This window comes from Clavelina lepadiformis, chromosome 1 (assembly GCF_947623445.1).
Source record: "Clavelina lepadiformis chromosome 1, kaClaLepa1.1, whole genome shotgun sequence".
Lineage (NCBI taxonomy): Eukaryota > Metazoa > Chordata > Ascidiacea > Aplousobranchia > Clavelinidae > Clavelina > Clavelina lepadiformis.
In genome coordinates, this window is record NC_135240.1 from 18,632,095 (window position 1) to 18,656,673 (window position 24,579).

General features: G+C 33.0%; 1 protein-coding gene across 4 annotated transcripts in view; it reads right to left on the bottom strand.

Annotated features, from left to right (window-relative positions):
• LOC143465550 (WD repeat-containing protein 81-like) overlaps nucleotides 1-24,579 on the bottom strand; it is a 75,097-nt gene that overhangs the window by 34,586 nt on the left and 15,932 nt on the right. For 3 of the 4 annotated variants that reach the window (XM_076963905.1, XM_076963932.1, XM_076963923.1), the window contains 9 exons: nucleotides 24,081-24,253; nucleotides 19,826-20,110; nucleotides 15,293-15,488; nucleotides 13,830-14,043; nucleotides 11,903-12,133; nucleotides 10,320-10,436; nucleotides 7,671-7,783; nucleotides 5,477-5,661; nucleotides 1,138-1,266 (listed from right to left, as the gene is read on the bottom strand). In XM_076963905.1, coding sequence (XP_076820020.1) covers nucleotides 1,138-1,266; nucleotides 5,477-5,661; nucleotides 7,671-7,783; nucleotides 10,320-10,436; nucleotides 11,903-12,133; nucleotides 13,830-14,043; nucleotides 15,293-15,488; nucleotides 19,826-20,110; nucleotides 24,081-24,253 — 1,643 coding nt within the window. The remainder of the gene's footprint in view (nucleotides 1-1,137; nucleotides 1,267-5,476; nucleotides 5,662-7,670; nucleotides 7,784-10,319; nucleotides 10,437-11,902; nucleotides 12,134-13,829; nucleotides 14,044-15,292; nucleotides 15,489-19,825; nucleotides 20,111-24,080; nucleotides 24,254-24,579) is intronic. The other variant, XM_076963914.1, reaches the window with a different exon arrangement.

The following is a 24,579-nucleotide window of genomic DNA, read 5'->3' on the forward strand; positions in this document are numbered from 1 at the left end:
GTATATGTATATGCTTACGAACAGCATGCTTCACATGCAAGGGTATAAATTAATTCATAAGTCAGAATATTTTACACCAGTAACAATGGAGTGAGTAAACTGAAACAATACTCAATTTTAGTTTTATAATTTAGTAGAATTATTAACCATGAGTATATAAAGCGGCGACGATTGTAATCCTACGCTATACTATTGTTAAGGTTGGAATAGTAGCCAAAAGATGAAGGCTACTGTACATAATAGAAAAAATTTTAATTGAACTAGCAAAAAATTTTGTTGAATTTTGTTTGTACCTCCGGATGTTTATAAATCGGATGTTTGTAAGTTAAGGAGTGTCTGTACATGAAAATAAAATTGTAAACTGCATATAAAGTCTTCATTCAGAAAGGGTTGCAAACAAAAACGTCTTAAAGATTAAATTTACAAGGTTACATATTTGATAGGATATATCGATGGTGGCAGACATGGGTGCAAAAAAAAGAATTCGAGATGTTATTCAACAGGATAACACAGATAAAAAAGCAGTGTTTTAATTTAAAGGAATGGGAGGCAAGCGTTCTCGTAAAATTTTAAAAGGAATGTATTTTTAAAAGTTTGCTTATTTAATAGGGGATTTTATTGTCTGGAAATCCATAGCCTTTGCCCTATAGCCTACTTAGTTTCGTATCCTCAGTACTAAATCGCTGCATAACGTCTCAAATCGTTTTTTCACACCCCTGTATTTATTCTATCAACTATGCATCAAATCTTCACAAAACTATTATTTTCACCCCGTACTTTTTTGTTTCCTAACACTTATGAATGAAGTTTTTACACAGTTACAACTTACAGATTATAATTTGATTTTCATGTACCTGTTTGAACATTTGCTAATTAGATTTAACAAAAATATGTGTATACCTGCAGTTGTATTGTTTCCAGCAAGCTAATGGTAATTCAAAACCATTTCAAAACAACTTAATCTTTATGCATAATTTAAAAAACTAAAAAATAAATTTAGAACCTTTGATGAATGAAAAATTTTAAAACTATATTTCTGCTTTAATTCAAGGTTATTTTGTGTTAACTATATGATCTATCTGTACATAAATCTTTAGAAATTTATGAGCAAGAAATCAATTTGAAAACGTCACAAACCTGAAAAATGAAACATAAATGGGCGAAAGATAAGTTTGAGCCATATCACGACCAATACGCACAGTGATGGAAAACAGCAAAGAAATCACCTTTAAACACAGTGTTTTTCTTCGTTTGCTTCCTAAAAAACTGTAAACAACAATTATATAAATGTAAACATAGTACAGTAGTAGAAACAAAAAAAGAGAATATACAGTAAATGATTTTGAGTAGTTTGGCAAATTTAGAGTACCATTATGAGTGATGCCATAAATTGGTAGGAATACAATGATATAGACAGACATCGTGGAGCAAACACAATAAGCTCAAATATGTAGTTTTGTAAGTTTAATTTTGAGAATGTATTTATTATGCAATTTGTTGTATTTCTAACTATTAGAGGATTGGCCGAGTTCAGTCTGAGTCCAATTACTCGATTGAGTATTGATATTTTTTCATATTATTGATTATCATATTCATATTATTTTCATATTATGAGTATTGATTTGTAAAAACACAAAAGCTATCATGGTCGGTTTCGCAAGGTAGGATCAGCACCACGTATTTACTAATTAGTTGATAATAATTAATTATTCGAACCAACAAATTTATCAAGTGGCACAAACCAGCATCTCATCAAATGCAGGATTTTGATAAAATATTCATGCAAAGGAAATGTTTGTATGGAAGCAATTTCAGTTGTGTTTCATTGTGCAACAAAAGGGAGACTTGCTGTTTTCTCTCTAAAATGTGTGTGGTTGGCATAAACACCATTGTTATGATTTTTATTTATTATGTAACAATATATTACCTAATTTGAGATGTGCGTCGCGAGATTTTCCTTTCATGATTTTGTTTTCTTGATGTTAAAGTTGGGTGGTTTTAGAGAATGGACATGCAAAAAGTTCATTTTAGTTATTTACGGTTTGATTGAAATTACATTTAGGCTGGAAGAGAAGATTTAGGTTAAAACATCATTATAACATTTAGTTAGGTTAACAAGAAACTGTGAAAAACAGCATCAAAAGCACAATTTTTTTCCGATGAAATAGTGGTAGCGAAAAATTTTGGCTGTTTTTCGTGATAGGTCTAATTTTAACTTTATGCAGATAGAACTTACGGTAAGGAGAAAGTCCAAAAACAAGTTAGCATTAAATCATAGAGTAGTTGTCAGTAAATGTACTTGTTAAAGGATTTATACTAACATGTAGTGGTTAAGCACTTATAAGAGGCAAAAAAACAACTTAATTTCTGTGCTTAATTTTGACGAGGATGGCTGTCCTTATGACGTCACAATAAATGATGCAATAGCGATTACTTGGGTATTTGATTAAGTAGGAATAGAATGTTTCCTGTGACAGACAAATAAAAATAATACTAGGTAAAATTATAGTGTACTAAAGTGCACAACAAGAACATTTTGCGTTAAGTAAGCCTAAACTTACTGTTAACCTTAACTTAGCTTACTGTTTGTGTATTTGTACTGGTTAATGTAAATTCTAACCTATAGTACAGTTCAATGTTTGCTATTGGCTTTAGCGTAGTCTGGTACTGATAACTACGGAAAAAAAGAATGCTTTACCAGTTTACGTACTGTCACCTGTGACATTTCTATGCTAAATATAAAAGTTATCTGCTACTAATCACCTACTTATTTCGTATTTCATCCAAAACACGTAAACTAGCCTATCACACCTAATGCAAACCACAGTAATGAAGCATATTGTTTTTATATTGTGACATCAGAATGACCGCCTTCTTCGTTATAATAAGAGGTCAAAATTGCAACAAAATTTTAGAAATAACTGCTAAACCACTCCATATTATTAAAAATCCTTTCACCAGTATGTTTATTGACAACTACTTTTTGATTTAAGGCCCACTTGCTTTCGGACTTGCCCGTCACTTTAATCGTAACTTGCGTTTACATTATTTTTTTTGGCTTAAGTTTAAGAAATGCTGAACATTATATGTTTTGGCTATATATTAATCATATTAGCAAAGTGTCGAGGCGGTAATAGTACATTGCTTTGTACCAATATCATGAATGAAAGCCATCGTAGCTTGTATAGCAATTATATACCCTCCATGGTTTGTTGATACTTTAGAAATTTAGATTGATGATTGGCTTCAACAGGAATGCAGATGAAAAAGGTTAAAAACCGGTGCCTTAGAACATTAAAAATGTGTAAAGACCTTAGTGTGCTATTTTATGGAACGGAAAACAGTAACTTGAGTGCTTTAAACAATTTTTGACGTGTGTAATTCAATTATGACGTCATCATTGATTACACAGACACAATGGAGTAATTTATCTGATTAATCGGATTTGTTGAGTCCGGTTAATTTCAGTTTTGACCAACCAATCAATATTTAATAAAAAAGTCAATAATTTAACACAAATGGATCCATTGTGGGACCATATACATTACAACCCATTTCAAACATTTTTACAAATGCCATAAAAAATGGTAAGAGCTGTAGACTAAAGTAGTACAAGGAATTTTATGCAAAAACAAAGATTCTAAACAACAATGAAGTCTACTCGTGAAACAAAAGCCTGTAAATATCTATTTTTCTTAATTAAACTAGATATGCCTGTGTCCTTGTGTTATTTACTAATAGCTGTCTCATCAAGGCTAATAAGACAAAACAATATTGACAAAGTCAAACTATAACTTTTTTGGATTTAAAAATAAACTCTGCAAAAAGAAACAAAGTTAGTGGTTGATATCATATGTCACATGCTTCAATCAGTTATAAAAACATGGCATGAAGCCTTTCAAACATGAATAGTGATTACTCAATATCGAAATCCACAGTTGCCTAAAATAGCAGAGTGAGTACCATAATATAACACTATATCACCGCATCACATAACGATGTTGCCAAAGTTATTAAGTTATTAGCATATACTGTAACCTTAGTCAGGAAAGAATTTTTCACAGCAAACTACATGCCATTTAGTAGTTAATGCATGGCTTAACCTAGCCAAATATATGTTAAACTAAGAGGTCATTATCTAAAAGTGATTCGTTAATTGATAACTGTAGATATTTACACATAATTGCAAGTACACCTCATTGAAACGCTTAAAGAAATTTCTAAAGAGATTTGTCAAGTTAGACGATGACAGATATTTATGTGATTATTCAATTAAAACAATTCCTGATCTTCTTCTTCCACTTCAACCAACTGACTAATGGTTTTCACTTGTTACTGCTGCCAAGTGGTTCCATGCAACAGTAAATGCTTGCGTTCGACAATAATCGCAAAATAAAAAGTTCAAGACATATCTCATTTTGCTCATCTTTTTTCTTTACTAGTAGGTAATGAAAATAAAGATACAACGACTTTACATGGCAAATGCTTAATCATGCTAACACCATAGCACAGAGTTTGCGATCGATAAAGAAAATTGAGCTTTTGCACGTAAATCCACCTGCCAATCAAACGTAGACTGTGGGGTAAATTCTCAAATTAATTAAATTGAGCTGGCACATGCAGCATTATAATTAAGATGATAAATGGGAACTAGATAACCGTATGTCAAATAAAGAATCATCGCAACCGGTCTTATTTCGTCTGTCTTTTTAACATAGTTGTAAATCTTTATGCTGCATAGTGTTATCACTTTAGCTTGAAAGCTCTGTACACGTCACAGTCTTCCATTACTGCTCTACATTGCAGCCTTTTTTCCTTTAAAGTCTTTAGTGAAATGACAGTGTAGCATCTTGTTGCCAACACGAGCAGCTGAAACACTTGGTATGGTGAAAAATTTAACCGCATTCCCACCGAGGTAATTTAAAGCGATCGTTTTCAAACATAGTCGATAAATAAACTACGTGAAACACTTCAAAGTGTCAATGGTAAACCATAACATTCATCCCTTGTCTTTTCGTATAAAGATATTGATGTCAAATAGTGTAGTTGCAATGACTTTAATCAGTACTGTAGGCTAAAAGTAGGCTATGCATGCAACGATGTTAATAGTTAACGATAGTTGAAAGTCAGCTGAAAGGCATCTCAATTACTGGTACATCCACGTTCATGATTTTCAATAACACGTCAACAGCCTTGAACAGTTACTTTGCGTGTAAAATTAATTTAATTTATTGTTTAAAGATGATCACACGTGGTCTATTTATCGCATGAATGGAATTCGGCCGATTAGGCATAAATTAGTTTTCAAATTCTTTGTTCGGCGTATAAGGCCCCTCTCGTTTTTTGGTCCAATATTTTCATCAAAAAAGGGGGCTTATACGGCGGTATATAAGGTAAATATAACTCATTTAGTCTTGCAACAATCGCCTGATTCAAATAAGTCATAATAATTTATTTTTTATCTGAATATCTTTACCTGACATTTCGAGAGCCTAGTATTCCAACCAATGGCATAATAATTCCTTTCGAAAGTGTATCAAAATGCTCCATTATCTGATGTTTTTTCAAATATGATGTAAAATGTATAAGAAGAGTAGTAGAAGCTTCCAGCACAGATATAGAAGTATTAGTAATGCTAATACCAGATATGGCAGAGGAAATCTAAAAGTAGTAAATAAAACTAAACTAATTTTATATCTAAAAATAATGACACGTCAAAAATGCTTAGTGAAGGCTATAAATTTAAATATGCTGAAAAACAACATCACACAAATGAAATAATGTATGTAATAATAGATGTTCCCATTAGGAACATTTTCAACCAGTTTTTGAATATATTGTGTGGTTTGAGGATTAAGTGTTGAATAAAAACATTTAAGTCAATATAACGTAACACTACACATCAATAACTTTCATATTACACTATACCTTTGCAATGCACAAAATGCAATTAGGCATGCTGTCTTATTGGTATTAAGGCTTTGGAAACTTTATTACAAATGTTGTGTATTGTGTATTATTTCGTATTAAAAATAATAATAATAGTATGCATTAAAACAGGTAGTAGTAAATCCATTCTTCAAATGGTTGGAGTTTCAGATTAATGTAACTCTGAAAGTTACATTATTGTACATAATTGTTACATTGCAATTACATTGTTTTAAATTCTCTTGTCTTGTAATGAACACTGTAACTGGTTTTAACCAAAGTGTGCTAGCTTAAATAAAAATGAATTCAAATCAACATGTGCAGAGCCTGAAGATGTTCCATGGTTTTGTAAAGCTTGCATATTATCCTCTCTCAAACAAATTTCTTTCTATAATAGTGAAAAAAAATATCTTAAAAGAAGTATATCATTGTGCTAATTGTCATAATTAGCCCTTATTTCCAGGGTATTCTTGTGCAGATCTGATAATGTTATAATGCTACTAGTGTTCTATTTCTTCGGATATTCTATTTCGTTCTATTTCTTCGGATTTCTATTTCTATTTCGGATATCCTTTAAAAATTATCGATATCTGAACTAACACTAATTGTGACCATCGGTTTAATTTCTAAATGATGATGTAAATGGTTTATTTTTCATTAAACTATTACTCGTTACAGTGACTAATTGTGGTATTATCAATCATTTCTTTTAGTTAGTGTGAAATTTTACATTTGATCTATGTACATTGAAATAACGTACAAAACATAAAATGCAATACAAGAAAATACTGTGTTTTATCCTAAAAGAACAAATTCTTTTACATGCTTTTACTGAAACTATTGTGTCGCTAACATACTAGTTTGCCATGGAACTTTACAAATTTGGTAAATCATTGCACTTGCACAATGGTGGTGGCCAAGTGAAAACAACAGCTACAGCCTCACAAAATGCCCTAATTCTTTAAGCTGGTAAGCAAAACTGATCTTGAAACAGGCTATGTTAGCAGGATTATTCAGCATTGAAAAAGACAAGATGTCCTATCACTATGGCCCTGTTGTTCATTCTGCAAATCAATCACAGTTTATGACATTCTTCACCAAACTATTGTAATCACTACAACAACAGCAAGAATATTCTTAAGAATCATACTGTTATTTAATTTACAAACAAAACAAAAAACTGACATGTTTCAGACACATCTATTGCCCATCTTCAGAGTAAAGCAAACCTGACTTGGCAATTACTATTTATAGGATACTAAAATTAAGTAAAAGATTTTTGATGTTTATATGACAATGTCAGTCAGTTTCTTGTTTTCTTTGAAAATAAAATTACATTATGAATATTTTTGTTGCTGTTGTTGTACTGATTACAACATATTGTATTTTAATTACAATGACATCGCATATTAGTCATCCAAGTGCCAAGACAAGACAAGACACTTGGCACAACACTCAGTCATAGCAATGCCCATAGGCAAGGCATAAATGATGCTTGTTTGTGATCAGTGAACAGGGCTACATTTGGGCAAGATTGTGTGAATCTAAGATAAATAAAATAGGTAAATATGGAGAAAAGCACTCATACAACTTCAGTAACCTGTGTTAAAGCCGCGATAAATGATTCCGGAGTTGTGCAAAGGCTTAGCTTAGTCTTCGTAAAAAATTATATCATACCGCACTCCTTGTCAGAACCGAGTTTCAATAAATATTGTAATTAATCATTAGCGGCAAAAACTTACTGAATGTGAAATATGAGGAATGTATTGATGGGTCAACAAAAGTGTGCCATACCGGTTCAATGCAAAAATCAAACTCTGCAAAATGAACTCCATTGCTTTCTCTCTTGTATTTTCTATAAAAAGAAAAATAGAATTACTTCAAAGTAATAATTTCAGGAATGTTAAGTGAACAAGAAAAAAAAATGTTTTTAATGTAAATACTTCAAACCATAGAAGCCTAGAAAAATGCTGCATCTAAAGGATTTTATAAAACAGCTTTGTTGGACAATTATTTTATTGGCAGAGATGGGAACGAGCACGCTCCTTTTTGTAGAAATCTCCGAGCGCGCTCCTTTTAAAAGGTTATTCGTTCTTCGCTCTTTTTGTGCATCGCAGTGAAAATATGGTAAATAGTAAACAGAATGGATAAAAATAGTTGAATTGAAAGAAATTTTAGGTTGTTGGACTGTCCTAAGACTATAATGTTATGTAGTAATAAAAAATGGCTGCTTTGCGACTAACTTCATGCACAATTTTGCTCAGCAAAGTTAATGAAAAATAGTAAACAACGTTTTCTCAAAACTAAGCACGGCATGCCAGAACCATCTTATGGGATTTCAATATAAATGCCTTGTTTTTTAATTAGACAACAAGGAGCAAAGTTGTCATCATGGTGTTGTGATTTGATTCATGCTGCTGTTTTCATAACTTAACCGATACAGGCTTAGAAAGTAGTGTACACAAATAGAATTTAAATAGTGTAATTTATGTGCCACAAGGTCGTAAGTAATTACGTAGCTTTTCCTGCTGCTGCACATGTCATGTTTTGTAAATATTGTGATATCATTGCTGTTTATTGGCAAAACAGGTTTATAACAAGTAGTTACTTAACATTGCGCTTCAGTTTTGCAAAACTAGCATTTCTTTTTGATAGCAGTCGCTGGAACTCTCCCAGAAAAAAATGTTTTTTTTGTGTTAAAGATAGGTGAAATGCAAATAAAGCTCATTTATTATAGTCATTACTAATCGGACTTATTTCCTGACAAATATTTTCTCCAAACTTAGTTGCCTACCATAACTTTGTCGGCATCGTGTGCTATCTAGTTTTGCAAGAAACGCGAAAGCAATATTTCTCGTGGGCTTCGTGCAGTGTGATATCACTTTAACAGTTACAGTTAAGCACGCATTTCACCACGTAAATTTAAAACATACAAATCCGATTGTTTTTCGAAAAAAGTTTTTCCTACAATGGGACTGGACTGAGCATGACATAACTGGAAAAAATTGTGTTTATACTAGTTTCCATTAACTAAAAGTATACCAAGCTGTTGTTACTACAGCAGAATTCGCCTTTACCGACACCTCAAGGGGATGAAGAAAAAGTGTCGATACAGACGAATCAACATAAATTGTTCCTAAATTTTGGTTTTAGTTCAATGTAAGGGCCTGGTAAAGGTTAAATGTGTACTCTAATCAGCACTGCCGCTTAATTTTATGTTTTTGCATACACTACGGCAAAGAACAGCACAAACAAGATCGTGAAAAATAATGGTAGCTGTATTTACACGTAATAAGCACGCAGACGGTTCTGATGCGGAGCAATATGGCGTTACTACAGTAAGGTCAAGAGTAGTCAAATTCCTCTGTGAGAAGAGAGAGTCTCATCAGCCGATAAAGACAATAGCCAAACCAAAGACAGCTATCCAACATGACAATTTGTGGACACTGCTTAAGTCGTAATAAGTCATAGTGTCACTATAAACGAACAAAATGCTCTGGGGGATCAAAAAAGGTGTCGATATAAGCGAACTGTTGATATAGGCAAATTCTACTGTAACAGCAACACACCAAGGGCTTAGAACATGCAAAATACAAAAAACATTATAGACGAATGTATAGGACATGCTCATGAACACTAAAGACATTGTTTATGACAACCAAAACAGATTATGGGATGAGCACGATATTGTGGCCTATGAGTGCACTAAAAGATGAGCTGTAATAAACAGGAATTAAGGTGAGTATTACCATCAGAAAATCATGCTTATGCATTCCCATGAACAAAGTTATTAGTTAAAGACAATAAATATGCCAAACTGTGCTAACTGCGCCAACTATAAAAATTAGCAAAATGAAAAATTTTGTAAAAACTAAATCAATTTCGACCCTATCTCAGTTAAACTAAAAGTAGCTCTGAAACAAATAAATTTACAAGTAAAAAACATTTCATGTATATAAAAGAAAAAAGAAAACTGAATGACAATAAAGTAATAAGCAATAACTTAAATTTAATTGTTAATATTTAATTAACAAATCAAATTTAGAATAATGACTATGACTAAATAACAAATAGAAAGGTACCAGAACTGCATAGAAAGTTTAACATATTGCAACTCTTACATGCACTCTGTTCGGAGCAGATACTTTACTGTTTTAGTGGTAGCATTAACGCAAAACCAAATATGTTTGTTTGCAAAAAATAAAGCAAGAAAATTAGCAAAGAAGCTGTTACAAAACATGCCAGAATTCATTAGCTTGAGATGTTAATAACTAACTGAACTGAAGACATTAACAACGAAAATTGTTCCTGTTCAGTGGTTTTAAGGAACAAGTGCCTGTCAAAATCAATGGCTACAAATGGTTACAATTCAAATAAAAAGGGGGTCATACTTAAAGGCAAGCAGAACAAAGAGCTTGCCATATCCAAAAGTGGAGGAATGATGTATTTTGATGTCAAAACAGGGCCAAATGTGTTCATCATCCATTGCATACATCTAACTTGAGATTCTAGACAAAAAATAAATCTAAAAATGTAGAAATCTGAACATAATACCATATAATTTTAATTATGTTACATAAATTGTTAGCACATGAACAATTGCTTTACAATAACAAAAGCAAATATGTTGCAACATTTCATTTCTTAGCATTGTTAAAGCAAGTGCTCTTCACTAAAGACTCTATTAAAAACAATTTGCCAACATATCTGAGAAAATGGCAATTTCCAAGTTATTGTGCAAGCAAATTTTCATTCATTCCAGTTTCATTGAGTGAATTAGGTCTAGACACAGTTTTAATTATGTATGGGGAAACAAACATTTGAATTTATCAAACAATTCATATCTTTGGAGCAATTTTTAAGAGCAGCTTTTTTACATTGGTCTTCTGCTACACTGATTGCTTATCGTTAATAACAGATTGAGTGACATTACGTTGATGAAATACGATGCGTCGGTTGCGTCCTCAGCTTTTCAATTGATACGTAGAACGAGTGCCAAGAGCCAAAAAAGTAGAAAACATTCTCTTACTCAAAAGTTTAAACGTCGATTTTTATTGATGTTGTTTAAAAGCTGTTAATAAATTTTCAAGCATCGCCAAAACTATTTTCATAATGTTTTTAACATTGCCCATTATTGTGACGCTTCAGTTCTCGAAGGGTGAACACGTTAATAGATTTACGCATTTTTATTCATCGCAAATTTGTATTAGTTAAACTAGACATTTCGAAGTTTACTTACAAGAGTTGAAGTTTCTTATGGCGCGCTAGAATTAAATCCATTCTTCACACTCACTTGACTTTGCAGTGTAATACAGGTTACTGGCTGGACATATAACCAGTGACCAAGTTAAACGGGAAAATGCATTATTATGTGATAGTTGAGGTGTTCTCAGAAATTCGCTAAATATAAGTTAAATAAGCTAAATAAGTCTACTTCACTAAAATTTCTGATACCTATCCGATCAAATTCAAAATTAATCTTCGCACCATTAACCACTACTGCATTTTAAGCTTACATGACACATTTCATCCTTTAAGCATAAGTAATTGCTTTATACAAAAGCAGCATGGTGGTTAGTACAAGAGAGATTGATCAGTGAGCAGTACAATAAGAGTCCTACAAGCTGCAGTTGAAAAACTAAGATTGCATATTATAACTCACTTGTATAGTACTACTTTAGTTCAAGCAAATTTTAATCTTTTCGAGTTAAGATTTAGATTAGAAGAAAAACATGAGGTAATTGATAAATAAAAAAGCATCCATTAGTCCAGCCAATTTTTTAGAAAACTTTACCAAGTTCAGATATTAAATCAGATTTGAAAGTGCTTTATTTGGTCTATTTAACTTTGAGTTAATGAATTTCTATTGTATCTGTAAAGGTTATTAAGAAATACAATTTTTGTATCAGTTACACACACATTAAAATTTTCATGTTAGTATAAAGTTACACTGGTTGCATTTGCATTCTACTACCTGTATGGCATTGAAGCTCAACAAAACACTTTGAAATAAGAGGAGGAAATGTTTGCAAGAATGTGGCTAAACCCAGCCTTTTTAGCAATTGTATGAAAAAGGTTTTATCATACAACATTTGTACAGCATCACAAATCATATGGTCTTCATTATCAGTTGAAATGCATGCATCCACTTGTCGATATAGTTTTATGACATCAGGAAGGAGATACTTGCAAGTAGCAGTGGGACCTAAAAACATGATTGCAACGCTCTTTTACTACACAGAATAAAACATGGAACAAATTTAGTTTTACAAAGAGCTTCTAGTTTACGATAATTTTGTTATGTTAATTAGGAAGCTAGCTAGATTGTTACTCGGTTAGTTAGCGAATTGATTAGATCGCTGGGCATGCAATTATGCAGCCCATGTTTGATATCCAGTGATGCTAGCATTGTAACGCCCTCGGAAAAGACAAAAACAACACTTGCTCCTATTCAGTGGTCTTGATAAACAGCTTCAAAATCGGGCAATACAATATAAAATATCAAAAAGCTAAAATAGAAAAAAGTGTGTACTAATTGGAATTTGCACAACAACTATAGCTTGGTTACCAGGGGCTTAAGCGTTGAACAGAAGTAGGCAGACCGTACTTTGAAAGTACGATGGATGAGAGTATCGATACTTGGCCAAATATGTAATGATGGTATTGATGTTCAGTGCAGTTTCACAAAAGTAGTTCGGTACTATGTACTGGTAGTTTTTGTATAGCAGATCCTGCTGCCTGTGCAATGTTTGCTCTGCTATACGCCAGCTACAAGTTAATCCAGGTCAAAACATATGTGACCTCAATCTCAGCAGCTTTGAAAATATAATAATTTCTAAGGCTAGAATTTTTTTTTACTATCTGATTTGAATCAAACACAATCAAAGTTTTTTGATTATTATTAATCATTTTAATAATATCAAATATAAATCAAAGCTTGATGCAAAATCGTAAGCGTGTTAAACTTATAACGCTTGTCTACAGCACTATAAATGATGAATCATATCCTATATTGTCTGTTGCGCAAAACTTAACAAAACGTAACAGAGATAGACAATAAAAAATAAAGGATACAATTTATCGCTTAGAGCTGTAAACCCACCATAATTGTGTAGCGCAAGTGAAGTCATCTAATGTGAGCACTTCAACGAATATAATCAAACTTGTGATTTTTGTCAAAGTTGCTTCATATGACAAGGGCTTAAATCACTTGGCTAGCCATAAACAATCACCTCATGTCTGGGCTTGACAACCAATGATCTATGCCCTGGAAACTTTCCAGTTTTTTTCCTTTCATTGACTGTTTGTGAGCATACTTTCACTTATTTCGTTGTAACGAGGTAAGCACCCCATTTTTTGCTCCCCACAAAAAATAATCGGTACCATACAATTAGTTAACTAATTTAAACTGGCAAATGACATGTTTCCTAGACTATGTACTTGACCCAAAAAGTGGGTTGTTTAGATTGTTCTGAAGTAATCGACCATAAAAATAAATCCTGATGTCATTGCAGCTGTCCTATTTATCATTATGCCCCTATTTCAATTTATTTTACTGATGACAACAACCATGACGTTCTTATGCTGATGCAATGAAAACAGAAGAGCCATATATCCTGGGCAAACCAGTGTTTAAATCTTGTGCATGGTGATCACCAAGGTGATTTGAATTTAAATCAACGAAGCTCTGAATTCTTGTTTTTAATATATAGATTGAAAAATATCCTTACTTGACAAACGCTTATAGCTGAAAAATCCTAAAAATATCTGCATGCATATAAAGTCAAAACAAGAATTTGCTAGAAGATGCTAGGTATAAAGGAAACATAACAACACCAAAAGAATGTATAATAAAAACTCCATTACAAACCAACAAGAAAACTAGAAAAACATTAATTCACCTAAGGCTTCTGAAACATGATCAAAAAACAAAACAAGAGCCCTGGATGAGACAACAACTGACTGTTGAAGAAAAGAAGTTAAATATGGTAGAAGCATATTAATGCCATCACAATTTTCTTGAATTTGAGCCAAGAGATCCACAAGACTTGTTTCAATCATGTATAAACACTCTTCTTCTGCAAATAATTGTGAATTTGAAATTTCTTTAAATTCCTGAAAACAATAAAATATAAAACATAATAACAAAGATACTTGCAAAAATATTTTATTTATCGGCAAAACATAATAAAAACAAAAAATCCAAAATATCAGAACAGATCATTACAGTAGACTTTTAATGTCATTAACAAACATAGGTAAAATTTTAAATTTTTATAGTAACAGTTTGGTTACCATATACCTTTGCATAAAATCCCACTTGTGATATGCGCTCTTGCATGTCTTTTTAACCTACAGTTATTATTGTATACTCACTATTCCGTGCACAAACATCCTTAATTTTTTATCTTTTACAGCAAAAATATAATTGCAAAAAGGGTGATTTACGATCTCACTGTGGTCTTAAATCATTATGTCAAGCGTACAAAAGGAACCGTAGTTTCAATTTTGTTTAGTGTTTTCAATCGTTACAGATATCCAAACGTTCAAGGATATTCAAACGATCTATTATGCAATGATACATAAAAAGTTTGGTTTAAATTCAGCGGATGTTTATATTTGTATTTAAAAATAGATTTGTACTAATTTTCCACGCAAAGAAAGAGTACGATTTATACTTGAAATTTGTCTAGGTTTTCACAGATAAAGCCTTTACAATTTTTGTGTATCAAATCTGAAAAACAGGTAACAAACACTCTTAGATAACTATGGCCATAGTTATTAGGTCACTTTGATGTAAGATTGAACATAACTTTGGCAACTATAGTTTTTCGACATGCTCTGCTTTTTACATTAGTTAAATTACATTACATAAGATGTAATGTCATGTCACACTGCTTGAACACACTGTTATGCCAGGCTGGCACCAGTGACTGTAGTAGCTTCGTAACTTTACTGTATCATAGCATGCAACCAAAAAAATATGAATTTATTGGACTTTCTGAAATTATCTATGTAACGATAGGTAGACAGAAAATTCTTTTATGTGATCTGTGTCATTAATTATTTTCATTAATTTTCAGCAATTGGACCATTAAAATTATGAGTAAAAACTATGATATTTATTATTCCAAGGATTAATTACAATGTCAATGTCTGCACTGATTACGGTACAATTTTTGAATGAGCTAGCGTCAATGAGTTAGAGATTTAAGCATTGTATGCATTTTAAGGGTAATATTTATAACATGACATAAGGGTGCTTGTATGCTAAAATAGATGTATGTTATTTCTTCTATCCTTATCAGAAAATACTAGCTTGTAAAAATTTGCACATAATAATGACAAGAAATAAACTTCGTACCATAAAATCTGTGATGAAAGTATAAAATGTTTCAAAAAAATCAGGAAAATGTAGGAAACGAAAGCATTCTGTTGTCAAAAGCGACACAGTTGGTGAAAAATGCTCATCCGAGGATTTAAACAAACGTCTCATAGAGTCCTTGTAAAAACTTCCATCACTAATCATGCAATCCAATTCTTGTAAGTGCAAAACAGTCCTGCAAGCATAATTATACATTAACTTTGAAGCTTGTATAGCAATTAAACAACCAAGGGTGGGATTACAAACACAAATTGTACGAGCTCGTTAGTGACGCAAAATCTTGTTAAGTGAGCTAGATCAATTCAAATTTTCTGTCGGTAGTTAAATTTCTTTTTTCGTTAAATAATGAGGAACTGCACTCGCTAAGCATTATTTTCTTGTTAAAAAAAATTTTACTTTAGCAATGACTGCATTTTTGGCGATCCGACATTATAGTAGAATTAAAAGAGTAAGGGGTAGCAGCCAAGACCCTTTGCAAAAATCAGACGTTGAACTCATTTATCAGTATAGAATGACGAGGGTAGCAATATTAGAATTTTACGGCATATTGAACAACGTTACATAGAACAAGATTACTCCGGCTTCAAACTAATGCATCGTTACAACAATAACTAATATGCCTACTAACTTATGTCAACACAATTTTCCATGCTTGCTATTTCGGACTTGCTGTGACCTCGGTTGTTAACATATGTTAATTTTGCTTCTAATTATTTTCAACAGAACTCACTAATGCATCTATTTTTACTTATATCAACCAGTGGCTTGTTTTATAGCCTTAACAGTTACAGTACACAGGTGACAATTTTGGTAACTCATCTTACTTTCTCCTTAGATTTAACACACACTTCTTCTCTGCGTCTTAGCTTCACAGGAAAATACTGAGATTTTCTTGTAATTGTATAAGGAACTCGCTCGCAAAAAGCTCGCTAATGAACCTTTTTTCTCGTTCTTTAACTTAGCGAGCGAGAAGAAGGTTGGAATTCCACTCCAGTTTGGCAAAAGATGCTGAAGAGTCGGTATGGCTGTTATTGTTTTTCAGTTACTGAGAGTGACTTCATGGCACAATGAAAATTTCTCGATTACAAGCATATTTTAACAAAAGTTGCGTATCACAATTAACTTCAACCATAGCATGGAAGCATGGAAGTAGCAAGAACTTACTGAGGCCTTCTGGTGATATAACCAAACCATCGTAGTTGGGACCATTCAGTTCGAAGACGGAGGGGCTCAACATTTGAAGATTTATTGATTTCTGTGTTACGCAATTGATCTAGTAGTGTTACAACATAAACCCTTCTTCAAATCCCATTTCTGAAGCTTGCAACCGTGAGTGCACTCATTCGGTCATTATCCAAGATTCATAACCATAGGTGAGAACTAAAAGGAAAACTGACTTAAAAATTGAGAGTTTTGCGGTATTAGAATACCTTCGCTCCATGACAACCGACTGCTGAAGCTCTCACATGACTGTATTTGTTTTACCAATTCGAGTGTCTAATTCAGTATTTTGCCTTCCATCACTTGTGAATTGCACTATCAAATACTTGAACTTCTCTACGTATTTCAGTGTTTCTCCCCACACTTGCAGTGGCCAGTGAGCACTGACTAAGGTTTCTTGAGAGGCAGACTACCTCAGTTTTCATCCTCTCAGCTTATTTTCATCCAGGAGTCATTGCAAACCGTGGTCACTTTTCTCGTGTATTGGAATGATAACACCCAGTTGCCAAACTTTTGGTTTATTACCTGAACTCCATGCCACTTGACACACCTGGGTCAACCGGAGGATTCCTACTCCGTTCATTGCCTTCAACATTTCAGGTCCGATTTCATCTACAGCTTCAGTGAGATGACTTTCTTCTATGAATAATGTTGTTTGCGCATTAGTTGGTGTTTCTGTGACAAAGGGTTCAATAGATCTTTAAAGTATTCTCTCCGTCTGCCAAGGATATCATCTTCTTTCGATAGGAGCCCACCCTGTTGGTTTTTAACAGTTTTCGCAGCAGATCATCTTTTGCCATGCAGTCTGCGGATGGTTTGCCAGAATGCTTTAGTCACTATTCCGTAGTTGCAACATTTGTTCAAATTCCTTCCAGGTTTGTTCTTTGAACTGTTTCATTGTTGTTGCAGCAGCTTTTCTCAACTCAGTGTACTGAGCTCTCATAATAGATGTAGACCTGTCATGGAGCCAGGCTTGGTATGTTGCCTTCCTTGCTGGGAATAGCATCTTTAACTCTTTGGTTTCACGATGGGGTTCTTTCCTCACTACTCCTCACCACACCGAACCCATAAGCACTGTTAGCAGATGCTAGGGTCACGGATTTAAATACCATCGACTTCACTTCAATGTCTTCCGTGCATTCTGAAATTTTCTTGAATTTGGTTGATATGTTGCCAACGAAAGTGCAGAGCAGAGGCCAGGGCAGAAAAGTTTCCAAAAAAGCCATTAGCCGGCTGAACAGTTCTGAAGCGATGGCGCTTTGTTGAAGAAATCGATACCGCTTGGCGTCTTCAACTAGTTCCTGCTCCTATCCTGTCGGAGAATGGACATTGAGCCCCTCTGCCTATAACTCAAATGCGTTCCTTGTTAATTCACGCAACGATAGATATGTTTGACATTCTGGTGCGTATTTATCTTTGGTTATGGACACTTAGTCTGATCTCTTACTTTCGACCTGACCTGATATGGTTACCTCTTTAGATAAATGTTTTCTCCAGTATAGCTTGAAATTTCATCGAGGCACTCAAGCTACTTTGCCACTACAAGGCAGTAGTCTATAGAGGAGCAATAACAATTAACTTAAACAGTAAATTAATTAGGTTACACAGCCTATTATTAAAGATAAGATTTTTAGTACGGAAAAAAGATGTTTTGATTTAAGGTATTTGAGTTAAAATTGAAGATAGAAGATAAAATATAAGTCCTAATTTCAAGTTTTCACTTTATTAAGGAACTAAAATTTAAATCTGAAATTTTTGTACAAATACTGTATGCCATACAGTAATGGTTTTTGCATAGTAACATATTTCCACAAGCAATATTGCCCAAGCTTGTTTTACTGGAAAAAGTTATATGCTTCTATGTCAACTCTTTCATGTTGCTCACATCTAATATTGACATGTGTCAAAAATGTTTGCATTTCAGCACTGAATAAAAGCAGTAATAAAGTTCAACATATGGTAAAAATGTAACATAATTTAATACATTCATAGTAATAATAGTAATAATATTCATAGCATAATTTAAGACAGTTTTATTGCAGGTCAATAATTTACAAATCTACAGCAATACTTTCACTTCTTTCCCTAAAAATCAGATTGCATATTTTGCAAAATCAAAACCTTAATATTGAACAAAGAAGGTTCTAATTTATTTCTAGCACTATTTATCAACAAAAACATACCCGGCATCTTATATATTTGAATGAGAAATGTCTTGATTAGGCTATATAGTTGTAACGTAAAATCATTTCAAATAGTGGCAATGAAACCTATAGTAAACAGTTTACTGCAAAGGTACATCACTGTGTTTTGTAGAGCATCTGTTAGGTGGCGATCAATTGGGACACAGAAACATGTTGAGTGATATATATCAGTTGTTTTCATAAAATGAATAGCATCAGGTAACGACAGTAATAAAGTAGTGGTAAGATGTAGGCTAAACGTTTTCAAAATTTTGAATTTCAAAGTTTATTTTTGCTAATTTAATCACGTTTACCTAGCCTAAACTTCAAGTTGCTTAAAATATTTTAACGGAGGCCACTCTACTGCTACTACCAATCAAGAACAAAAAATCTCTGTGAGTAACAACAGAATATTTGTGAAATTTTAAGTTTGTAAATTATCGTATTGAACGTATTTGTACGTTCGATACCACTTGAAACTGTTTGTAACAAGCAAGTCACAAATTACATCGTCTAAAACAGTTTTCTTCTGTTTAGTTGTTCAAAAATATGAGAAAAACAAATAAAAATATGAAGGCCTATCCATTGGAACTTGCAGAACGACAAGCTCAGTAATCAGGGCTTAAGTGCTGGGCAGTTATAGCGATTATAGTGAGAGTAAGTCGTGCAAAAAATTTTCTCAGTCTGAAGATAACGATTAAATTATTGTTAAACAATTTTTTAAGCCGTTCACGTAACTGCATTTAGGCCTAGTCTAGTCAAGGCTTCCTTGAATGTATGAATGAAAAAGAATTTGGGAAACCGAAATGAGTTCTAATAACTAATTGTTGGGTCATAATTAGGATTTAAGCAGCAGTGAATTTAAATGCTTCACGAATAAAATGTACGATTATGAATACAGCATACAATATCTCTTCCAAATGTTTGGGTTTGTGTTCTGTTGATGAGAATACGAATGTAATATGAACAAAACCAAGGCCACATGAATAAAACATAAACGTCCACAAGCAACAAGCGTGTAATGTCCCACAAGGTTCGTGCAGGTTTAAGTTAACTACATTTCCATTGCAATTATTACATGTGTAAGGACTTAAAATAACATACCTACCTCTCAACAGATTCTGACAATGCATTGAGAATATTGTCCAGCACAGTTTGGATAGTTTGGGGGATTGTGGTTGCAGCAGACTTTAAGCAACACACTGCTCTACTTAATCTGTCTGCAAGTGACAATGGAAACTTCGAATGTTGTATTTCTACAGAGCAAAACAACTCCACAGTAAGGCATACAAATGATATCAGGTTACGATCAGCAATCATCTGGGTTACATTGCATTGTGACCAGTTTTTCTTCTCAGGAAATAAATTCAGTTGTGAGTGCGTTTCACTTGATCTGAAAAGTATAAAAATATATATATAAAAACTTATACCATTATTGGTACCGTCATGTTGCTTAAAAAAAAACAAAGTTTGTGCACGTTGCAGGCCTACATTAAAATTTAACCTTAACTTGCTTCATCTTGCTATGTTACTGTCATTAGTAATCTAACGTTATACGAATGATAGTAAAGAAAAAATTCAAACATTTCCAATATGCTAGCGTAGCGAGCTCCAAACTATGCTGTATGAGGTAGTTGGGTGAGCCAAAAAATTATTTAAATATATAGCCAAAAGCATAGAGTATAAATGAAATCTTTAAAAATCTCTGTCTCACTGTAATGCAGCGGATTAAGACATTAAACTCATTTTGAAAAAAAATTAGGCCACCTTACCTTAGGCCAACCCATAACATCCATTAATTATCCATAGAGGCATATCAAGTTTGTGAATTTGTGCTTTTGAATGTAAAACAGAGATAACTTGCATCTAACAGGTTAAATCATGCAATAAGCTGGACCATTTGGTCAAGCAAAACGCCCGACACTCAAGGCCTGTAGAAACTGCCACATACAGTAGGCTCACATTTACAACCAGGCATAGACCCATTGCAAGTCTGTTACCAATAAGTAAGCACCAAAAAACAAAATTGCAACGAATTCCAAATATACAGTAAACCAATGGCTCTAAAAATAAACCTCAATTCAGTTGGAAACAGACAAATTGCTATTTGAATAAACCAAATGAATTGATATTCGAGTCAAGTCAGCAACAATTAGTGCTAACAGCTATGTTATGGTTTAAAATTTGAAAACATCGCCAAAAAGTTGACTGATTTGTTGAAATATAGTGAGTAGCGTTATATTATGAGCTTTGGGTCGATATGCCTAAAAATGTCAAAGTAATCTTCGCACTTAGAGTCTTAACTTCTCAGCGCGTTTTAAATGAATATGTTTTTTACATGAATACTGGCCTTGATTGTTGCCACCAATTGCTGAAAGTTCTTAACACAAACTCGAAGCATGAAGAAGTTATTAGATACCAAAAACTGCTTATTTTCAAAAGTTTTTGGCAATTTCCAATTGAAACAGTGACATAATTGATCTGAAAATAACTGAATATGTTACTTACGCTCAGACTAATGATTTTACGGAACAAAATTTCTAAATATGGTCTTAAAATTTTTGTTGGAACTTTTCTTGAAAATAATCACTTTTCGGTTAAAAATTTCGAATGGAAAATTTTTTTCTGTTTTACCTCAAAACATGCCACAAACCTATTAAGTTTCAAGAACATTGATGCAAAAACCATTAAAATATTAATGTTTAAAAAATGTAAAAGCTTGGAATCCCATTTCAGCTTTGGCTACAGTGAAAGAAAATGTACGTGAATTTTGAATTTTACGCCTTTAAAGGATGTGGGTCTGCTGAAAGTAGCTTTGCTTAAAATTACCAATTCAGTAAAAAAAGTTATTTCCAAAATCAAAAATTTTACATTTAAGCCGGATTTTGGGTTGTTATTCTAAAATCACGTGACTATATGTACTGAAGGTACTCATTCTTGTTTGGATGGCGAGCAAACAGATGAACAATCGAACAAAGTTTCATTGTTGTATAGTAAACAATTTTAGAGTAACGTTAAAGTAAAAATTAGGATTATAGAGGCATTTTCCTGTAGTTGTGGTCATGTGTTGGAATAATTTTTTTTCACAACACATTCCATGAAAACGCTAAGTAATTCCACAAATTTTGAAGAAATTAGTTATGCAAGAAAAAGCAAAGTATCAAAAGTACTACACCTCATAAATTGCCTTATATCTCCTTATCACGTGACCGGATATAGTCGTCATTAATATGGTAAATTGGGAAGTCATGTAGCTGTCCATTACCCAAAGAAGGTATTAAGCGTCGAAAAGTGCCTATATCTGAAGGTGTTTGAGGATTCCCCGGAAAGTAGTCACATGGTCCCGCCCAATTAACAATCAGAGCGAGATTTTTTTAAACCCCACCAACGTACCAAATTTAAAAATCATCCGATGTTATTGACTTTAGTTATGCAGGCCAATAAAAAATTTTGAGGAAAGGAAGGAAATAATAACTACTATTTGGCTAGCCAACTTTAATACGGATCGAAATATTAATGCAAATGTTGAAGAGATGATAATTCTTCCTAGCCAGATCTCGCTTCAATATGCAGAAGGATGTAGCAGTCACAAATAGTCACCAAGCAAGTCAATCGGCGGCTGCTATCAGCCGAATTCACTGAAATTTCAAAACAATCACTTGAAACTTAAAAACCTTTTATAACAATATAAAACGCCAAGCATAAATTGGTATTCTGGTATTTTCATGTTCATCCATAGAAATATAAGACCATAATTAGAAAGTTTTCTGTTTTTTTCTTGCCTTTTATTGAGGGCAAGTCCAAAAACAAGCTAACCTTAAATAGTAGTTGTCAGTAAATAATTGAAAGAATTAATAATAATATGTGGTGGTTATGCCGAAATTGCACCGTAAACGACAAGGAAGGCGGTCATTATGACATCGCAATGTAAAAAAAAATAAGCTAGTTAAATAGGGTTTGTATTAGGTAAGGTAGGGTGGCTAATACCTTTTGGACGTAATATGTCTTCATAGGTATAGGAGGTGATTAATAGCAGGTAATGTTTATTTTCAACATAAGAATGTCACAGATGACAGTACATGAACTGTTAATAGCATTCTTGTCTTACCGCAGTTACGGGTACCAGAGCAGACTAAAGCAAACAGCCAAGAGTATACTGTACTGTAGGCTAACATTTACATATTACTATACAAATACAACAACCATAAGATACAGTAGTTTAAGCTTATTTATCACAAAATGTTCCTGTTATATACTTAAGTACGCCATAATCATACCTATAGTACTTTTTACTTGTCTGTCACAGAAAACATTCTTTTCATACTTTCAAAATAGTTATACTAAACAAAAATAATTAAATATAACCACCCATTTTTCATATTAATCATGTAACTACTTCAACCAGAAATTACCAAAAACTTTACAAAATAAATACTTTTCGTCATCTGATAACTCCTTTATGTTTTGAGATCTTGCTATAAAATTTTAACAATTCGTGGCAACAGTCAATGTCAGTATTTGTGTAAACCGAAAATGTGCTAAGAAATTAGGCCTCTAAATGCAAAGATTACTTTAACGATTTTCGGCATATCGACCTAAAGCGCATAATATAACGCTACTCACTATTTTTCAACAAATCATTCAAACCTTAGGCGACATTTTCAAATTTTCGACTGCTATGTCCTACTGCATAATGAAGTGGGAGCTGGGTAGGAAAATTTATCACCTCTAGAACATTAGTGTTAATACTTCGATCTGTATTGAAGTTGGCTGACCTACTATATTTGTCTGTTATTTCACAGGAAGAAAACCAGCTACAAATTGAAAAGTAAACTAAGATATTGCGTCGCAAAACACATGACCAACATACGTTTTTCGTAGGAACATTTTGCTTGCGAAAATATGCAATTATCGAATGAAAGCAGCAACTGAGGCAAAAACCTTACGCGATAATTTCCGATTTATTCCTTTAAGTAGTATGTGATTAACCAAAGTTTTTACTTAACGTTAGATAGGATTTTATTTGGGGTCTCAAATTTGTATGCAAAAAAAATGATCTATGTGTTTAAGCGGTATGTGATTAATCAATTTCGTCCTTGACACAAAGATACCCTTGATATTTCTTTTCATAAATGGCACTGTAGCTAAATAGTGAATGGTTCAATCAAAATCTTGCCCACAATTGCAATTACTTAAAGGTAAATTTTAGCCACTATCATTCAAATGGGATCTACAATCAACATGCTGACAAAAAAACAAATTTCGAGGGTATTTTTTATGAAACATTACAAACGTAAAAAATTAATAAGAAAACCAAAATCACAATAACTCCGGCAGTACAGAAAAAAATTGCTCGTATTTACCCGTAAGGCTTTACAAAATTGAATCTCAAAAGCTTTTCCAAATCTTCAAGATTTTCTAAATGAAGATCTTCTCCACACAAACTTGTTGGCCGAGTGAGCCCAATTTTCAAATTACTTGCTGGAAAGATTTGTTGCACATTTTGCTGGTCATCATTTGTTAATTCTGGATATTTCTAAAATGTGCAATGGTAAAGGGTGTTTACCATATCGAATTGGAAGAGTACAGGAGTAAAACATGCAAAATGGTAATAATACAAAATAGCTGAGATGCTTTGTGCAGAAAAAAATTTAATCGCATTCATGCATGATTATTCTGCTGGTTATTACATATTCCTTTAGTGACATATCTCATTCCGAGGATGGCATTTTTACCACAGTCTGTGAACACTTGCAGTGATTCCAAACTGTGTGCGACAAAGAAATAGTAAAAACTGTGCTTCAGAAATAAATACTTCATAAATAATTCGTTTGTTATTGGATTGATTGGATTGTAATTGTT